An 18,424-nucleotide genomic window follows, 5' to 3' on the forward strand; every position below is an offset into this window, starting at 1 on the left:
GCTCGCCGCGGCTGGGCCGGTGGCCAGCAGGTCCCCGCGAGCGGGTGCTCCTCAGGAAAAACCGTACTCCCCAGCGACGGCTTTCTCGCTGAGAAATTAAACTGCCGCGTAGATGATAAAAGTCGCTTTACAACACCCTTCCGAGACAAGGAAGAGCCTTTCCAACCTTTCAGTTTAAGTAAAAGAAGCATGCAACCATTTCAGTCGATAAATGCTGAAAATATTGGGGGGAAAAATATCCTTGCAAGGCGGGTACCAGCCATGGGTGGAACAGGCGAGATCAATACCATTATCACAATACTGGGGGGACTCTTCCTCGGATTTTGCGAACTGCACGAAAGGAAGGAGGTTGCCAGCCATGAGCTGATAGTTGGCTGACGGCACCCCTCGGTCCACTTTCTGGTGAGGATTACGTCGAGCGAGATGTCGGCAGGGGCTGTGCCAAGTACCTGTGCGGGAGACTGTGGCACGAGAGACGACACACACGGCAGCGTGGGACTTGTTGGGACTCCCCAGTAATTGTCAGCTGTCTTCTGCTCTTGGTGTGGACAGTTGGTTCAGGCCCACCTGGCTCCGAAGCTTCCTCTGATGGGTCCTTGTTGATCCTTGCCCGTTCCCGGGGCACCGCCCTTGCTCTGCAGGTGGAGAGGGAGCCCTTGGAATTCGTGTAGGCAGGTGACTCACCTCTTCTGGGGACCTGTGTTTTGTGCTGCTTTTTTCTTTGTAGTTAGCATCCACTTTTCTTCTCCCCTGCCATCCCATGCAAGTTAATTTACCCTCCGTTTCCATAATCACCGTGTCTCTTCCTCCTGTAAACAGAGGAACTTGGCAGCAGTTCTTGGAGACAAGAACAGTAGTTGCTAACATATAATGCCAACAATGAGGCATTATTTCCAAGAAACTACAACAATCCTAGCATGAGGAAGGCTGCATAGTGGACAGACACTTCAGCTATTCAAACCCAATTCTTAGCTTCAGTAAGAAATCTCCCCGTAGGAAGTCAGATAAAGGGAGTAGTGTAAGTTGCATTTTATTAGACAGAGGTGGATTTGATACATGTTATATCTTAATTTTCCATTCTTCTTGTTCAGACATGTTGAGTGTACAGGTTTCCCATTTTTTAGTCAAGAAAGAAAAACACATCGCACAAAGCAGCTGCATTCAACAATACAACAAGATCATTATTCACTTAAAGACTAGAAATGTGCCCAGAAATTTTTCAATCATTCAGTATGCTAAAATATAGATAATAAAAAGAGTTAGTTACTGTTTAATGGTAAAATACATTAAAAAAATTCAGGTGACTCTAGAATGAAAACTCATGACTTCCTTCAGTATGGCACCACTCTATTGTTTCATTATAAATTTGTAAAAGGCACCACACATTAAAACTGTAAAGCAAGGGAGAAAACAAAATCAAGCAACTTTCCATGATTTTCTTTCTGTACAAATACATATATATCTTAAGGCAGGTGTTTTTATGTGCAAAATACAAGTATACAGGTAAAATCAACATTGGTATCATATATTCTCATACTCACTTCTTCTTTTAGCAGTAACACTGGTGTCCAAATGTACAGTACATTGAAAACACTTTTCTCTAACAGAGCTCAAAATAGAAGGCAGGCTGGAAAGATGGCCCTGATAACAATTAGTTTTTAAATCTGAAGAGCTTTTATGTAGACCCCTTAAAACATGTACAACCAGTCATTCTCTTTTTCTTGTTGTCTCTTCCTTTAGAAAGGTCCATATCAACTTGTTCACTATGTCAGGTTGATCCTGCTGGAGCCAATGACTGGCTTCAGACAAAATAGTTAATCTGAAATGATTTTTAACATAAATCCGTGTAATTTCTGCCATCTCAACTTCCATAAACGCATCTCTTTCTCCCCATAACAGCAGGGTTGGCATGATGACTTCATGGTGCTGCAGAGGCAGGCAGCTTTAAAATAAAACACACTTAGTTAGGTCTTTTTTTTACAAAAATCACCAAAACAGATTTCAGTCAACTTAGCTTTTGAAATCAACACAGTGAATCTCATTGCAAGCTTTCTAGGTTCCAAGATATCTTCTACACTACCAAGAAAACACGCCTGTGACTCGAAGTCCTTTAACTGTTTCTAAGGATGGTAAAATTGTTAGAAGATACTTTTCCTGTAACATGTCTGTAATCAGCAGTTGATTGCAACAGAGGTCTTATTTTTGCAACATGAATGATGCTTTGGCATGGTGCACAGCTCGGGAGCCCCATGATCTCTGTAAAAGGGAATGTGGAACAACACGGCCAGAATTTTGTAGGTCAGTGGCTTTCCCTTGGTTGATGAATGCCATGGCAAGTTTCTGAACCTGCATTTTTTTACTGCAGGCAGGTTTTAATGAAATATATCGCTTTGAATCATGTTTAGACGACGGTGTTCAAGGCATCTAGCTACCCGAGTAGCCAAACTGCCTTGACAAAAATGGTTGTCTGGGAAATGGCAGGCTGCCATTTTTGGACACTATGGAAGATACCAGCTAGATTGTTTCAGACCTACTCAAAATTAAACATCATGTAGTACCAGCTAGAAACAAAAATATCTGTAGAAAAAGATATTCTATAGAACATTGATGTCTGAAATGCTGAACTGAAGTCAGTTACATTCACTCGTCTGAAATTCATGCTAACATTCAAAGTGCGTCAGAGTTCCCTTTACAAAGGGCTACAGTATGTTTTTGAAGGCCTTGGACTTACACACCTACATCTGTACGCAGTGAAAGAAAACTGCTCCTTAAAAATTTGCCTTTCATGGAGCCATAATCTCTTTAAAACTGCAACATCACAACCCAGAGCTCTGGCAGACTAGAAAGCGTTTGAAGATAAATACATTATAAGACATTTTACTGATACTTTAAAGAAAAGCCCTTAGAAAGTAAAACGTTAATAAAAATTATACCACCACAATGACCTATTTAAACTTTCAGTAAAAACTTATTATTTTTTCTTAATACAATTATTTTAAATGGAATATTTTATAAATATTTCCTCACATTAAAGGTAGACATTAGGAAAGATACAGGTAGCTAGAAATGAAAGACTATTTCAACATAAACTGTATTAAGCCACCAGAATTTATTCCAGCTCATCTATTTCAGAGATGCTGAAAAATTTATCTAATTTATGCTTGAATTGCTTCATCTTAGCCACATATTGTAACAGACTAGCTTGTGACAATTCAAAACAGATTCCACCTGATCAGATACAAATCTTTATTATACTAATGTGCAAACATTATTATTTTAAACCAGTAATCTATAAAGAAGATTTTCTGAACAAACCTTTATGACAAACTTAAGTGCTAGGTTGAAACTTAGGAGTTAGTTAAGAGACTATGCTCTGTAAAAAGGGAAAGACAAAGAAGACGGCATGTGTTAGTTTAAGATAAGACAAAGAAACGGAGACTTTGAAGACATTCCTCCTCTCAACTTATAAATAATGTCAAGAAATATTAATAAAAGGTCACTTTAAATAATAATTTCATTTTGATCGATGAATTAGGAAAATTCTTAAAATGGCTTTTGTAGCAGTGGATTTAAAATCTCATTTTTCAAACAAACTGACCTAACCCACTGAACCATAGCTTATTCATAGTACCGGTTTTAAAAATTGATAGTCTGATGATCTGATTCAGTGCGTTTAAACTAACGTCTTTACATTTGAAATGCAGTATCCTGGATCTCTTCGCTATTTATATGTGTATTTTTTCACTACTCTAGGGTTTACTATTATTCTTTTGTGGCTAAGTGCCATACAAGATTTGTAGCCTCACTTAGGAAAACTCTACTGGGCTTTTTACACACACTGCATAGATAAACAACCTGTCATTTTTCATTGCCTATGAGCTACACTATATTTCTTTTCAGTCTGGAATATGGCACATTATATCATGCCTGAAGTTTCTAGAAATCTCCTTTAACAAGGATTAATGCGCAGATTTCACATTTAGAAAGGGAAGTTCCACTTGTGAAGTTTAAGTCTTTGAAAAACAGGCTCAAACCTTCATACAGCACTGTTAGTTGACCAGCAGTTTTTCTGTAAACAAATACTGAAGTACTTAACTGCTATAAGAGAAGTGGTCCCATTTTCTAACAAAATGGCATATCAGGAGAAAGTCAAGCTTCAACTGCTTACCTATCTCTCTTAACCAAGCATGATACAAAAAGCTTTATGATTTTTATTCCAAAAGTCTTTGTATCTAAAGTATAGTGAAGGGAATGACTGCCGTGCTATTTATACAAGGATGTGTTGGTGATGGATGGAAGCAGGTGATTTCAATCGTCTCTTTGGAAATAACTTTCCAGAAAAATTAAGCTCTGAAGAATGAAACTCCAGGTGGATAGTAATGAGTTGGAAACCTTTAACATGTAGGTCACCAGTGCCAGCCCACTGGGAGTTATGGTGAATACAAGTCATTAGCATCTAAGTGCTGCTTAATGGCTTATATGAGAGGAAGTGAAAATTTCAATCCAGTTTTAATATTTAATGATTCCCATCCCATAAGGTGCGACCATCAGAACTGGTGGCAAGAACTGAATGAGCTGAAGACCAATCTTTTCCTTCCAGTCCAAAGCCTGATGCACTGTGGCTGATAGCACCTATCATAATATTCTCTGAGTTCAGTACAGGTATACTTTCACTAGAAAAATGAAGCAAACAATGCGCAAACATACACACACACAGAGGAATGAAGAGCTGTGAAAAAGCAAACAATGCACAAACATACACGCACACACACAGAGGAATGAAGAGCTGTGAAAATACCTTCTGATTAGTAACTGATACTAGGCCTTTTTTTGAGCCTGAAAAGGCCTGAAACAATAGTTTAAACATATGCAACTCCTACATTCATCTCATCTGAATCCCAGAGCAATTCAGCTATCAGCTATCACAGACATTTCACTGTTATTGTCAGAGAAGCATCTGGTTAATGTGCACACTCACTGATGCGAGGCGCTGTGGCACACGTAACGAACAAGGCTCAGGGCGCCCATGCCTCTCCAGCTCCTCATTAGCCCTACCCTGGGGGCTCCTGCAGTGCAGTCGCAGGGCCAGGGAGCCGCCGTGCAGCCGCACAGCTCCCCATTGCCCTTGGACATCCCAGCTGATGTCATCACCACTCTCTGCACAGCTTTAAATTAAGTATACTGTTACCAGCACAGCCATCTCATTTATTCCCCGTTGGTGTCTGTGCTTGGTGTTATCTTGTTTAGAAGAAAATATACCACCTCTCTACTTTCTCGTTCCAGTTTTGTCTCTTAGCCTGTACAAGACAGCAACCTAGCTCAGATCCCCGTTTTCCTCCCAGTATGTCCCTGCTGACTGCTCTGCTGACAGCGACAGCATGGAAGGCACAGAAAGAGCAGTAAAGGTGGCACTAAATTTGGACCAGGGAAAATGAAAAGTTAGGCCACTTAAAAAAATCGACTGTCTGAGTTTAGGGAAGGAAAAGAATTGTAATTTTTAAAGAATATTGGGAAGCAGGTCCTGTGTCAGAGAAACATGCAGGAGATTTAGCACTGTTGAAGACTGGAGGTGGTAAGGGAAAAAAAAGAGTTCAATCCCACTCTTCTTGGTATAGTCCTTCAAGTTAGGGCTACAAGTCGTAAGCAGAGCATATGCAGAGTTCAAGACCTTCTGGCCCTGTTAAGTTCTTGGTAGATAAAAAGGGGGCGTCAGTCTCTAAGGCCAAGCCAACTCCTTCCAGGAAAGTTAAAACCACTAGAAAACTGCTGGAGAAAATAAAATAAATATTAAGCTTGCAAAAATATTTCCTATTGAGGATACTATGTCTCAGTTTTAGTCTATGCATGCTCCCTGCTATACATGCTTACTGCTGCCAGTGAGTCTGATGAGACCAGTGCAGGAACAAAAAAAAAAACCAAGTTAGGGTTAGTTTTGGGCTTAGTTGCAAAAAAAACCCTACCCCACTTCTTAAAAAAAAAAAAAACAAAACAGCCCAAACACAATAAAATTAAAGTCAGACATGGTTTCGTAAGCTTACAAGTGAGGGTAACTTACTTGGACGCCATATTATTAGATAAAACTACTAGATAGTAAGCTCTTCATAGAGCTTATTATTAGATAATATGAACTGTAATGCAAACAATTAATTGATGTTAATTTTGTAAGTATTATTTGGAGGTGGATTTTTGTGATTGCCACGGGTTCTGTGAATGAGGAAGGGTTTTTGCTTTATTAGATTTTTGAAAGAAAGATTTTCCTTATCTGCACTCTGGTTGCGTCACTGTTTTGCGTGGCTTTCTCACGCAATTCGCCCTGCATCACACTGCTTGACACTGAACGCATCTGTTGAGACTTTAGAAACAGATTTGCGTTTTTTCCTTCTACTTTAGCGGCAGAAGATGCAATAACATTTTTGGCCTCCAGGGGTCCCTAGAATATTTTACCTTGTTTCAGACTGTTAACACTCACCTGAAAATATTTCTGTAATGATTAATGGGTCCAGTTAACGCTCCAGGTTGTGAAAAGACATAGAGATAAGCTTCAATATCCTCTGCTGTTAATCTGCAGCCTTTCCTTCCAATTCCTGTGGCCTGGCTGGTAAATAAACTTTTCAGAACCTAAAAAAGGAAGAATAAAAAGCCACCACATAAGATAGCTAAAAAATGTGATTTCTCTGCTTCAACAGGACACATCTTTCTAAAATCTATTTATACATTGTTTAGAGTAAAATGAACGGTTTAAATGCCTTTTTAGAGAGCTATGTGTAAAGCACACGGTAAGCTTATTTCTGATACAACTTCAGAGTAATCAAGTACAGGCAAATACCAGTATTACCAAGTTACTCAGTTCTGCACCCTGACCTGCCACCTGTGACGGGCAAAGGCAAGCGCCGCAGGCACATACTTCTCTTTGGGATGGACCCCAGCAGCTGACAGGGTGGGAGGGAGAACGACTCAGGACCTCCCCAGCTTGCTGTGCCCTGTGGGCGTGCAGCACTGGGAGCTCTGCGCTGGGCTGCGTGCATGTAGGAGGATGCATGCCTGCAGCTGCTTTTTCCCTTTATATACTCATACCTATTTTTTAAGGTTACACAAGGTGTTGCCCCTATATGCTCGTACTTATTTTTTAAGGTTACACAAGGTGTTGCCCTTGTTGGTTCCTCAGGCAGAATTAATCACCTGGCTGAATCTGATGCCCAGACTCCCAGGCTGCCTGCCCTGTAGCAGGCTCTGAGAGATAAGAGGATGTCCCACTGCACGCAGGAGCTTCAGATAAGTCAGCAGGAGTTCCCCAGGCACCAAATGTGTCCCGCTGGCACGGGCACAAATAAAACCAGCTGACTGTCTAGGTGGAGTAATGCACTGTAGTGCTGGAGGTCAAAAGTATGTACCTGAACGCCGCCCAGAAATGCAAAAGCAAGAGTTAATCTCAGAGACTCTATGTACTTATACCCTACTTTATAAAATATATAAAGCTTACGAAGAATAATCAGAAAGCTCCGTATTTTTTCCAGTAATTATAACTACACCAGAAGGGATCAACGTAGGTGGCAATTCTTCCATCACTCACAGTTAAATATATAAACAAGAGCACTCATTTTGCTCACCTTGAAATCATTTACTGTAAACATGAATTCAGGAAACCATGGCATTTGGAAAAAGAAGTAGTAACCAGATTTAATCAATTGTGATGGATGTCGTAGAATGTATTCTGAAACAAAAATGCCCATGAATTAAAAATGGAAACTGATGACAAACAAAATTACTGTTAATATTACTATTTTTTAAACTTAAAGGAATGTTTTAAAAATACTACGTTAGAGCATGCTATGTGACAAAAGATGATTATTGTTTCAGGAGTAAGTATATGATGTGGCCATTAAAACATACTTCTTTTATATGTGTTAATAGAAACAGTCAGCAAACCAGAAGCCTGCCAAGGATTAGGTGAGGGCAGTGACATTGGAGAGTTTAGTCACATGATTGAGATCTATTTGTGTAGCTAGTCCAAAGCATTTTTTTTCAGCTGTGGAATAAGAGGCATAAATACAAGTCTTTAAGTATTTCTCTCATCAAAGATGTGATGCACAGAAATCTGTAGATGATAATCCGCTCACATTCTAAAGACAGCGTCAATCCTGTTCACGAAAGTACAAAATTTTTCTAACAGTTGCCTTCTTGGCCATTTCAAGAACCGTAATCAAGATTACATAGCATCACTTTTTAAAGACATTGGAGCATATATAACAAAAGAAAATGATATAGCCAAATTTGCATTAAGTCGTCTTTTTTTTTTTTTTAAGAAGTAATTTTGCGTCTCCAATGAGTTGCAAGAGCCAACACTGACATTCAAGTATCTAACTTCCTCGAAGCAACCACAGAATGTATGCAGGTACTAGGAAGTCTAGAACCTATCCTTTACAGATGCAAATTTAGGAAGGCAAAATTGCACTCCCAACACAGGAGGTAATCTCTGAAATATTAATTCTGACAGTGAATAAAAATGGGAGTTTAAAACAAAGTAAACTGAAGTGTCAGCTATCTTCTAAGCTTTCATATCTTATACATTCTTAAATTGCATCAGCCATTATATTTTTTCCTTGATGGACCATCATCATCACTGCTCACTTTACTTTTCTGCACAATTTATAAACTGTGTATTTTCATTTAATCCACAGTAGAACAAAGTTGATCCAGGGAGACTTTATCAAGCTACAGAACAGATTTTGTACTTTAACAAATGCGCAAACAAATACTAAGAAATACTACAATAAAATGTATTTGTCTTCTATACAGCCTGGCTCCTGCTCTCAGTGAAAATACTGCAAAAAGCTCCTGCTTGCTCAGGTGGTGGTGAACAGACCTTTCCTTGGGTAAGTGAGGCTTAACTACCTGGCAAAATGTTCCTTAGTATCTTAAGAAAGGTGCCCAAGAACACCGTGAGAACAACGTGTGAATGGTTCTGATTCCACGGTGGTGTAAGGTCAGACTTACATTCAACTGAAATGAAAATTAAAGTTGCACTGAATATTCTTAACTATTTCTGGGGAAATGGGGTGACTTTTTAAATGGAAATAGGGTAAAAGATCAGCAATTGAAGAAATGGAAATTAGTGAGATACTACTTTCATTTTAATTACTGAATGTTGACCTAACCCCTATGAAATGTTTTATAATTCTGGGTAGTAGACAAGCTCAAAGCCTGTCACACAACAAACTTTGCTAGCGCACCTCAATCCTTGTTTCAGCTCGCTACTAGTACATTCCTGAGCCTCTAGTAAGTAGCCTGGAAAGGCTGTCGTTCCAATTAATATTGTACAAGACACAATCACAAACTGTCGCTTGTCACCTAAGTCAGGATTAAATTCTAATGTCTGATTCACATTTATACAAAGGCTGTGTTATGCAGATTTAATAATGCAGCGAGGCCTTAACCTAAGTGCAATGCAATGTACACCCCTGTTCAGGGAATTTTATCCTGCCAAAGTGGTACAAAACAGACTCATGTATATGGAAATTATGTTTGCAGACCTTCAAGGATTAAGAAAAACATCAGTAAGTTTGGTTGCAAGCACTCCCACTTCCTACAATAAATTATTTCGAAAAGTCAAATACTTGATACCTTACTGCTTCATAAAACAACAGTCCAGATTGTGAGAGGCACCGAGTACTGGCAACTTCTCTACTGAACATCTAAAGGGGCAAGTAGTTGGTTCTTCTTTAGCAACCTCAAAGCAAACACAATCTTAATGAAAATACAGATACTCTGGCTTAATAAAGACCACTATAAAACTCACCTGTAAACACAGAAGGATGAGGGAAATTAACGACAATCAGCTTAGTCACCATTTCAGGGTAGCATATAGCCACTAACCAAGCGATCATTCCTCCCCAGTCATGGCCGACCAACACACACTTGTTGTATCCTACCACATAAACACAAAATTGTGCTTTTATTTCAGTGGAATTTGTATCCGTACAAATTATCACATACAATAAAATCATTACCGGGCAAAATAGGTGGTCCAGCACGTTTATTAATGTACCTGCTTAATACTGCACTGCTTCCATTACTAATGGCCGGAAAAAGTAATGCACTATTATAGTTAAAAAATTAACAAATAATTAAAATCATTTAATTGGACTTCAATTACACTTTAACTATACCACCTCAATGTCAAACTAAAGTCACTCGGTATCCAAATGGCCACCCTGTTCACATCTCAGCCAGTGTAGGGTCAGATACACAATTCAACTTGCAGTCATTATAATGCACGTACATTTGTCATGTTTAGGGAGTTTGGAGTTTGAAACCGCAGACAGAAAGACCGAGCAACCTCCTGAGCCCCTCCTGAACAAAACTAATCCTTATGAATTTCTCTGAATATGGGAGCTTATCTAAGTACTGAACATCATCTTTATGCAAAAAGTGGGCGTTATACTTGATGGCCATATATATTTAGCATATATATACACACACATAAATACACACATTTATATACTTAGTAGGCCTGTAGCTTTTCTCCATATGCTGTTCTGATGGTGATTTCTAAAGTTCTTGGCATTCGCGTACGTATTCTTCCATCGATAAAAATGGTAATTTAACAGTAATTAAAGGGGGGTGAAAAATCATGACTGCGTTTTTGAAAGCCTAACCATTCCTCCTTCAACCACTGCTGGAATACATACGATAGTGTCAGATACCATCATCCTCCTCATTGAGGATTGTAATGCTGAGCACACACACTACAAATGAAACATATAAAAGCCAAACTGTTTAGAATTCTGACATAAATTTGAACACAGCTGTCAAAGCACCTTATAACCCCTCTTGAATAGAAATCTTTTGGAGCGCTTTTGATATAATCAAGTTCTCCAAAAGAATTTAACTTAGGGTTAGAACAAACAAAGGTAACAAGCCTCAGAAATACTTTTTCCAAAAATTTTTAAATCCCTATGAAATTGAATTATGAGAGCACTTCTCAAGCATAACCATGGCATTACCATGGAGATGAACCCAACCAGCAAAGGTTGGAAAACGTAAACACAGTGTGGGGACTGCCTGCCCTATCTTTTGACAATATTCAAACATCACAAGCAAAGCAAATCCTAAATTCAAACCTTAGAACTGGAATTACTGCTTTACTATTTCTTCATGTGAAATGCAGTTAAGTTGTTTCACTATCCGTATTCAGGGAATAAAAATGACTCAGAGAATGACAGTCTAATCCCTTGTCTCCCTGTTGGTATGGAAGGGAAATACCCTTCACTAGGTGTTACAATTTATTGCCAGAACAGCTACGCTTCATGCTGAACTGGAAGGGCAAATTTTGCAGACTCGCTTCAGCTCTAGACCGTTACACCGTGTTTTTGCCACAGGGAGCAATGTGTCCCTTGCTCTCCCTTCTGTTCTTCTCACTGTTGTATAAGACAGAGTGATTCAGCTCTTGAGAACTGACTACTGTGCAGGAGTAGTATTTTGAGTTTGGGTTTTGGTTTTTTTTTTTAAATACAGCAGATGTACTGTCATCATCTTTATAAAGCCCACAATATTTATTCTATCTTGTTTGTGCAAGAAAAATGTCACCTGATTTAAATTCCTTGGTCTGCAAGTGCTATTAGACTCTAATTCAGAACATTATCCACTAAGTGCAATGGTCAGGAGTAAGCAAAGACCTTCTTAGGGAAAAAGACCATAGGTTTGTACTGCTGGATTTCATAGCACATAGGGAAGATTTTTTTTAAACTCACGACGGAAAATCATCTTCACATATTGTTTATACTGACATACACATCATAATTAGAAAACAAACCTTTTTCATTGATAATAATCCATAAAATATGAGTATCCTTAGATTTATATCTATACATATCTGTAATGTGTATATATTACAGAGAATGCAGTTTTAAAAACAATCAATGCTAGATCTTTATGGTTTTTTTCCCAGAAAATCAAGTCATCTATGAGCCAAGTAGTTTGTCTTCTACTAACGCACCTAGAGATTCCAAAATATCCTTTATATCTGTTATCAGGCAATCTAACTTGTAATTTTCTTTGTGAGAAGGAGCATCTGTCTCTCCATAACCTCTCAAATCCAGGGCCACCACTCGATATTCGCTTTTAAATTCCCGCAATTGATGGCGCCAAGAATACCTAACAAAGGGGAAAAAAAAGTTGGAGTTATAAGGTCAAGCAGTACGATACCACAATGCACTCAAGGCTTTTGCTCCCAGATAGTTAAGGGTGAATTAGCATGGCTCTGTTTGCAACGAGATTCTTTTTTTCTTTCTGTGGTACGCTGATGGTCCTTTGTGGCTATAGTAGTTTTGTGCTCCCTTCTTGAATTCCCCAGTAAGGAACTGCAGCTGCCAGAAAGGGGGCATGGCCAGAGCCCGGGTGTTTCAACGGTTCCTGGAGTCTGGCACGGTCCCTTTGCTGCAGAGGAAGCAGGCATAAACCAGAGCACACAGAGGACTCTTCTGTTTTATCCTTGGAGCCGTAGTATCATCAAAAAAGTAAGGTCTGAAAAGCTTTCTCTTCTCCCTGGCTTGCTCACACACACATTTTGATGGAGTAGGGAAACGTGCCTCAAGGCATGGAGTTTGGGTTGGTTTTTTTTTCCAGAAAAGGAATGTCAGATAATTCATATGCTAAATAAACCAAAGAAAGAAATACAATGAATAACAAATGAACTTGGTGAAGTTTATATGGTTTATATTATGTACACTTTCATCTGTGTCTCTATACTACCAGAATTGCTCCAGAACAATCTCTCAATGTGTTGGTACTACACAAAGTATTTAATTGCTTGTGTTTCTATGGAAAAGAGTGATAACATTACACACATTAAGAGACACACAAAATTAAGAACTCGGGCAAAGGCCTGGGCTATTCCTCATTCTGCAATAGTATGTAGTGACTAGATGTGTGTTATGAAGCAAAAATAACAAGAAAATGGTGGGTCTCATCCTGCAAGAACTACCTGCCCTTCAACTGTTATTGAAACCAAATAAATTTCAGAATAGCCAGTACCAAGACAGACATGGCCTCATCTTATACTGTAATAGAAAGATACATGAAAAACATGATCCTTCTAGGCATATATAATAATGGCTGCATCCCTCTGTGCTAGGAGCTAGCTTTTACTTCTGCTCTTGTTTCAACAGTCTCAGATAAATGATATATAACATTTGGATCATCAGCGATCGTAAGAATGATGCGCAAAATTCTACCTTAATTCAAACAGTGTCTATATCAGACCATTGGCTCTTCCAGTTTAGCTTTGCCTCCAGCCTATTAAGGATTTTGAACGTAAGTAATATTACAGTAACACTCATTAATTTTAGAAATTTGTATTCATATAAACAGAACAGTTAGAACCTTTTCATTTCAGTGCCATAAAATGCAAAATACAAGACTTAGCTGAGATCTCCAGGAAGGAAATTTTTAAAGGCATTATACAATCACTTGGAAGCTGAATTTACCATGGTAACTGTTGTAGCTATCCTATATACTTCGGTAAGAAGAAACAACGAGGCCCATAAATAAATAAATAAACTATTTTTGTTTTCAGAAAATGTCTACTTGCCATCCTCATGTTCTGTTTTCACGACAGTCCATCAATCACCAAATGTCTGACCTACCAAATGGGTAGGTTCTATATTCAAAGAAATCCTTTTACCACATATGAAACGTAACTATTGGACAACTACTTTGCAAGCAGAATTTGGAAATGTTGGTGAATGCTTTCATTTTCATAAGGTTGAATAATGGAAACTATTTTGTGACTTTCTGATCACGTTATTTCTGAAAGGCAGCTTGTACAAAATTTAGCAGCTCACACACAAGTCTTATAGGTACCCAGCTGTCGCAACACATTATGCCCAATTTCAAATATTTTATTATTGTCTTTCCACAACATTGGTATTAATTTTCAAGTTCTTACACATCTAAAGCACTTAATGGCTCTGGTGCATTATATTCTTAAGTGATCTTTCATTTTCAGACAGTCTCAATCACTCACGAAGGTCAGTATTGTCTGGCTATATTTGTCCTACTTATAACCTTGAGACATTTGAAGGCAATTTGTTACAACTGTGAACTGTCACTGTGAATCATACCCGTTTGGGGTTTTTTTTTTTTGCTAGCCAAATGATACAAATTTGTTGCTGCTTTAAATATCTTTTAAATTGTGATTATTTTATCTTGTGCTCTCAGAACGATCTCTGTTCTTGCATAAAAAAATCTTCACTGATTGAATTGACAAACCAACATCAGTATTGGTAGCGTGGCTATTTTATAGACTATTGGCATACAGTCTTCTTTTTAAAAAGAAGACATATAAAGTATGCTACTGGTGGTCCCAGTGACCTATATAACAGTTTCTCATTCATTCCTTTTAAATGGTCAGATAATACAATATATTAACTGTCACTTAATGCATGACTCGCCATTCTAAGCTGTGAGAATGGCTTTCTGCTTTTTGAAAATAATATACCAGATCTCAGTAGAATATGTATATAAAATGCTAACTTTTCCGTTATTATTCCCACTGTAGGGGAGATCAGCTGTAGTCTCAGCTGTCTTACTGTGTTAGAATATGCATTATGCAAGGTATGCACGTTTGCATAGAATATGCAACCCCCCTATCTAAATGTCTGTTTAATCAAAGTTTACAGTTTTAATCCTTTTAGATAGCAATTTATTATTAGAACAATCTACTTCTTTGAAAATTTATCTTAAAATAAATGACTTTCTAGCACCATCCTCAAGACCGTTAGTATCGATAGGAAATTGCTAAGGGAAGAGAACTGACCTCTGTTTTACCTGGGTCAATTTATCATGGTATGACCTGAGTCCAGCTTGAAAGATCACAGTTCCAACAGTGGAGCCTAGCTCCACATCTGAGTTTAGAAAGGAAAAGGATCGTTTAACTTGCTGAATTACTGGCATCACCACTTCCACTACTGCCTTATTGTTTTTTCGGTGCAAGTTCTGTAAGCCATGCTTCACTAGTTAAGACTGGCAATGACAGCCCGAGCAATTTGGTTAAATCATTAGACATATGACTGCTTTTCATTGTTCTAAACAAACATTTAGGATTGGGTTTGATTCATCATTCATCTTATGATGAACTAATAATAGAACCTTTTTCCCTGAGTACCGTTCTGAAATTAGGCTGCGCAATAGCCTATAGAACTCATAGCTCGTCTTCCCCTCCCCCAGTTAAAAATTACAGTATTTTTAATAAATGCAGCAATCCATATTGCACTTAACATATAATGAATCCTCATTTTAACACCCTCTGCTATAATTCATAAGTGTAGCCATATTAGTACAAATGTTATCCAAACAGGAAATTCATTAAAAACGAGCAGTTCCTTCCCAAAGTTTGAAGAAAAGCGTACATACTTAGGGAAAAATGGATTTACAATGCAAAAAAGATGGTTGGTTTGCGTCAGCCTGCAGGAATTTTTTGTGGATGCTGCAGTTAGAAAATGTTTCAGTGGTTTGTTCCCTGCTAAAACTTCATGCCGTTAGTTAGTATTCATAGATCCGTAAAATGGATCACGCTGGGGATACTTAAGCTGAGATGATCACTCTCAGGTATCTTAAGCAGCCTCTTTTATACAAGAAAAGCATGTAGGGAGTTTTACCAGAATTCTGGAAAGCCATGAAGCAGCAGCATGAGTGGTTTACCCCTTTCTCCAGCAGCCACATAGTGGAATCTTAACCCTGAATCCTAAAATGAGAGAAAAAGAAGTGAGTTTTTATTGCTGCACAGAGCTGCTATACTAGGATTTGAGAATGACTATGGTTTCAGACAATATTCTAAGAAACAACGTATGACCCCTGAAAAAAAAATACTAAATTGTCAGTTTTTGAAGCTGAAGTCTCCTGCGATTCTGGGATCAGGTATCTGCTACACCCTGGCAATGCTGAGCATCCCACCCCAGCCGCCACAGCTTCTTCCAGGGAGCACCGTCTTTAATACACGTCGGGTTACGTTGACTATGTGCCAGTTCAGCCATGAGCATGCCAATCTTTCTGAAAGAGCACCGCCTGGCACCGTGGCTAGGAAATGCAGATTATTGTCGAAGCTAGCACCTTGCTTTCACACAGACACCAATCATGTGCTTTACGGAAAGGCATTGAGACACAGTATACTTTAAATGGACTTTCAATCTTCCAGTTAGTTTGCAAGATGATGCAACTATTTAAACCCATCACACTGCATTTTGGCCCAATAAAGGGCTGCATGGATTCTTAAGAACCAAAAGCAGTCAAAATTAAGTAACTAGAAAGCAAGTGGATTTTGCTCGTTTTTACTGTTCAAGGTTTCAGTCTCGCTTCAGAAAAGAAAGCCTTAATGTTATAATCTTCTTTCTGCCCTGTCTATAGTCACTATTTCTGATGTACCTTTTAAGAAAATGGATCTTTTAAGAATTACCAGCAGGCAAGTTACTTATTGTTAGCAGTGCAGAGGCTGAATAAGCTTACACTAACTCAAGGTCAAATCCAGTAGAATTTAAATACGCTGAGATTATGACCTAGAGGGTTTACTGAATTCTGGCACAGAAGTGGATACAGACGTTGGGAAAGAGTTAGCTCACAAAATACAACACGCTCTTCAGAAGTCACGTGAAGGAAACTGCAGGAAGAAAGGTTGTGCAGCTCCTGAACAAATGTCAGAGCTTGCACTGCCTCTGCTATTTTAAAGAGGGAAGAAAAACCCCATGCCTTTGCTGTACATCAAGAGCTTATATCATGCCAAGGATCACAAATGCATAGAAAAAGTTTTTCCTGCCAGAGATGCTTCAGATTCTCTGAGCTACCTTGGCACTGCTAAATCACTAATCAGCTACAAAACCATTAACTTACGTCGATTCTTGAAAGGGCTCTGAAAAGGGAACATCTGGGGTTTTTATACTCACTATGGCTATAATAGGGACTTTTTGCTCAGTTCTGCCCAAGATTACACTGGTATTTCTCCTCTGCCAATGAAATTAAAGTCCCCAGAGGTAAAAGCATCTATGCATTTCTAAGTACTTAATGATCTCTTCCTAGTAAATCTTAGGGCCATTACATCATCTTCATCATTCTCCGTATCACTCTGCCTTTGATCCTTTTATATTTAAAAAAGTAGAAGTTTCTCAGTTTCCTTCCACAGTTTCTCTTCTCAATTTAGTGAGTAGTGGGTAAGCCCTCCTCCATTCTGCTTTTTTCAGTTAGTGTCCTCTAGGGATTTACCTTCAATGTTTTAATTTTAATCTATTTATTGCTTTTAAGGACATCCCCTTTACCCATACAAATACAATCACCACTTGTACAGCAGCAGGTTAAACGTCACATGCCCCAAACTAAGCCCATCCTCTACCTTTTTAGTTGCTCCTTTCTGTCCCCTTTTTCCTGCCCCCCAAAACAGACATAGGATGTTGCCATCTTTTCTGAAACACGCTTTTTTCTTTGCTTTCTTGAAATCTGTACAGCTCTGTAGGATACATGCGCTTGGAAAGTAACACCTTAGCCTGCTGTTACCCAACGGCAAGAGGGTTTCGTATTTCCTGAAATGAGCGATAGACTATCGTATCGACAGCAATCCGATTTTCCTCCAAATGCTCTTTTATTGCTGTCGCACCCTTCACTTCCCCAGCAACCCATTCATTTACTGCTTGGTGCTATAGGAAAAAAAGAACGTGGCATTTGAGTAAAATAGCATGCATGTGCCGCCTAATGATAGGAAAAAACCCCCAAGCAAATCATGAGAAACTGGGAGGCTCAATAATTTATATTAGCACTGCTCGGCACAAAATCATTTGCACAGATCCCTCAGACCTGAGATCTTTGTGCTCATTTTATTAAAAATAATGCTCGACAAAATTTGCAGTGCGTTCTTTGCTCAGCTGTAACAACAAAAGCAACAAAGCCAATGCAACTTCTTTTAGAGCATTGCAGTGCATCTTTGCTCAGCTGTAACTACAAAAGAAACCAAGCCAATGCAACTTCTTTTAGAATTTGGTGGAGGAGCAAGTCACAGGTAGAGATCCGAGACAAGTGTGAAAATTGGCTGGTGTGTCGCTCGACAAAATTTGCAGTGCATTCTTTGCTCAGCTGTAACTACAAAAGAAACCAAGCCAATGCAACTTCTTTTAGAGCATTTGGTGGAGGAGCAAGTCACAGGTAGAGATCCGAGACAAGTGTGAAAATTGGCTGGTGGCTTTAACCGCACAAACCTTAGAGACGGGACTCATCTCTTCGCTCCACGTTTTCCCTGCGCCCCTGATGCACGAAAGGAGCTCCCAGGTGCACCCGGGCAAACCGTAAATAACAGGGAGGGCACGGCAGAGGAGGGTGCGAGGAGCGAGGGGGCACGTACCCCCACGCGGGTTGCCAGAGACCCGGGGCCGACGAGCGCCTCTCCGGC

At 39.1% G+C, this 18,424-nt stretch overlaps 1 protein-coding gene across 1 annotated transcript; it reads right to left on the minus strand.

Annotated features, from left to right (window-relative positions):
- Positions 1–1,015: 1,015 nt before the first annotated feature.
- Positions 1,016–17,504, minus strand: EPHX4 (epoxide hydrolase 4). The gene is given in 10 exon segments (XM_019474905.1): positions 1,016–1,942; positions 6,470–6,618; positions 7,608–7,711; positions 9,797–9,925; positions 11,996–12,153; positions 15,657–15,742; positions 16,871–16,922; positions 16,924–16,994; positions 17,304–17,323; positions 17,414–17,504. Coding segments are annotated over 10 exon segments (1,095 nt in total). The 3' UTR covers positions 1,016–1,707.
- Between the last annotated feature and the right edge of the window lie 920 nt (positions 17,505–18,424).

Source organism: Aptenodytes forsteri, unplaced genomic scaffold (genome assembly GCF_000699145.1).
Source record: "Aptenodytes forsteri isolate BGI_AS27 unplaced genomic scaffold, ASM69914v1 Scaffold237, whole genome shotgun sequence".
In the NCBI taxonomy this organism is placed as follows: Eukaryota; Metazoa; Chordata; class Aves; order Sphenisciformes; family Spheniscidae; genus Aptenodytes; species Aptenodytes forsteri.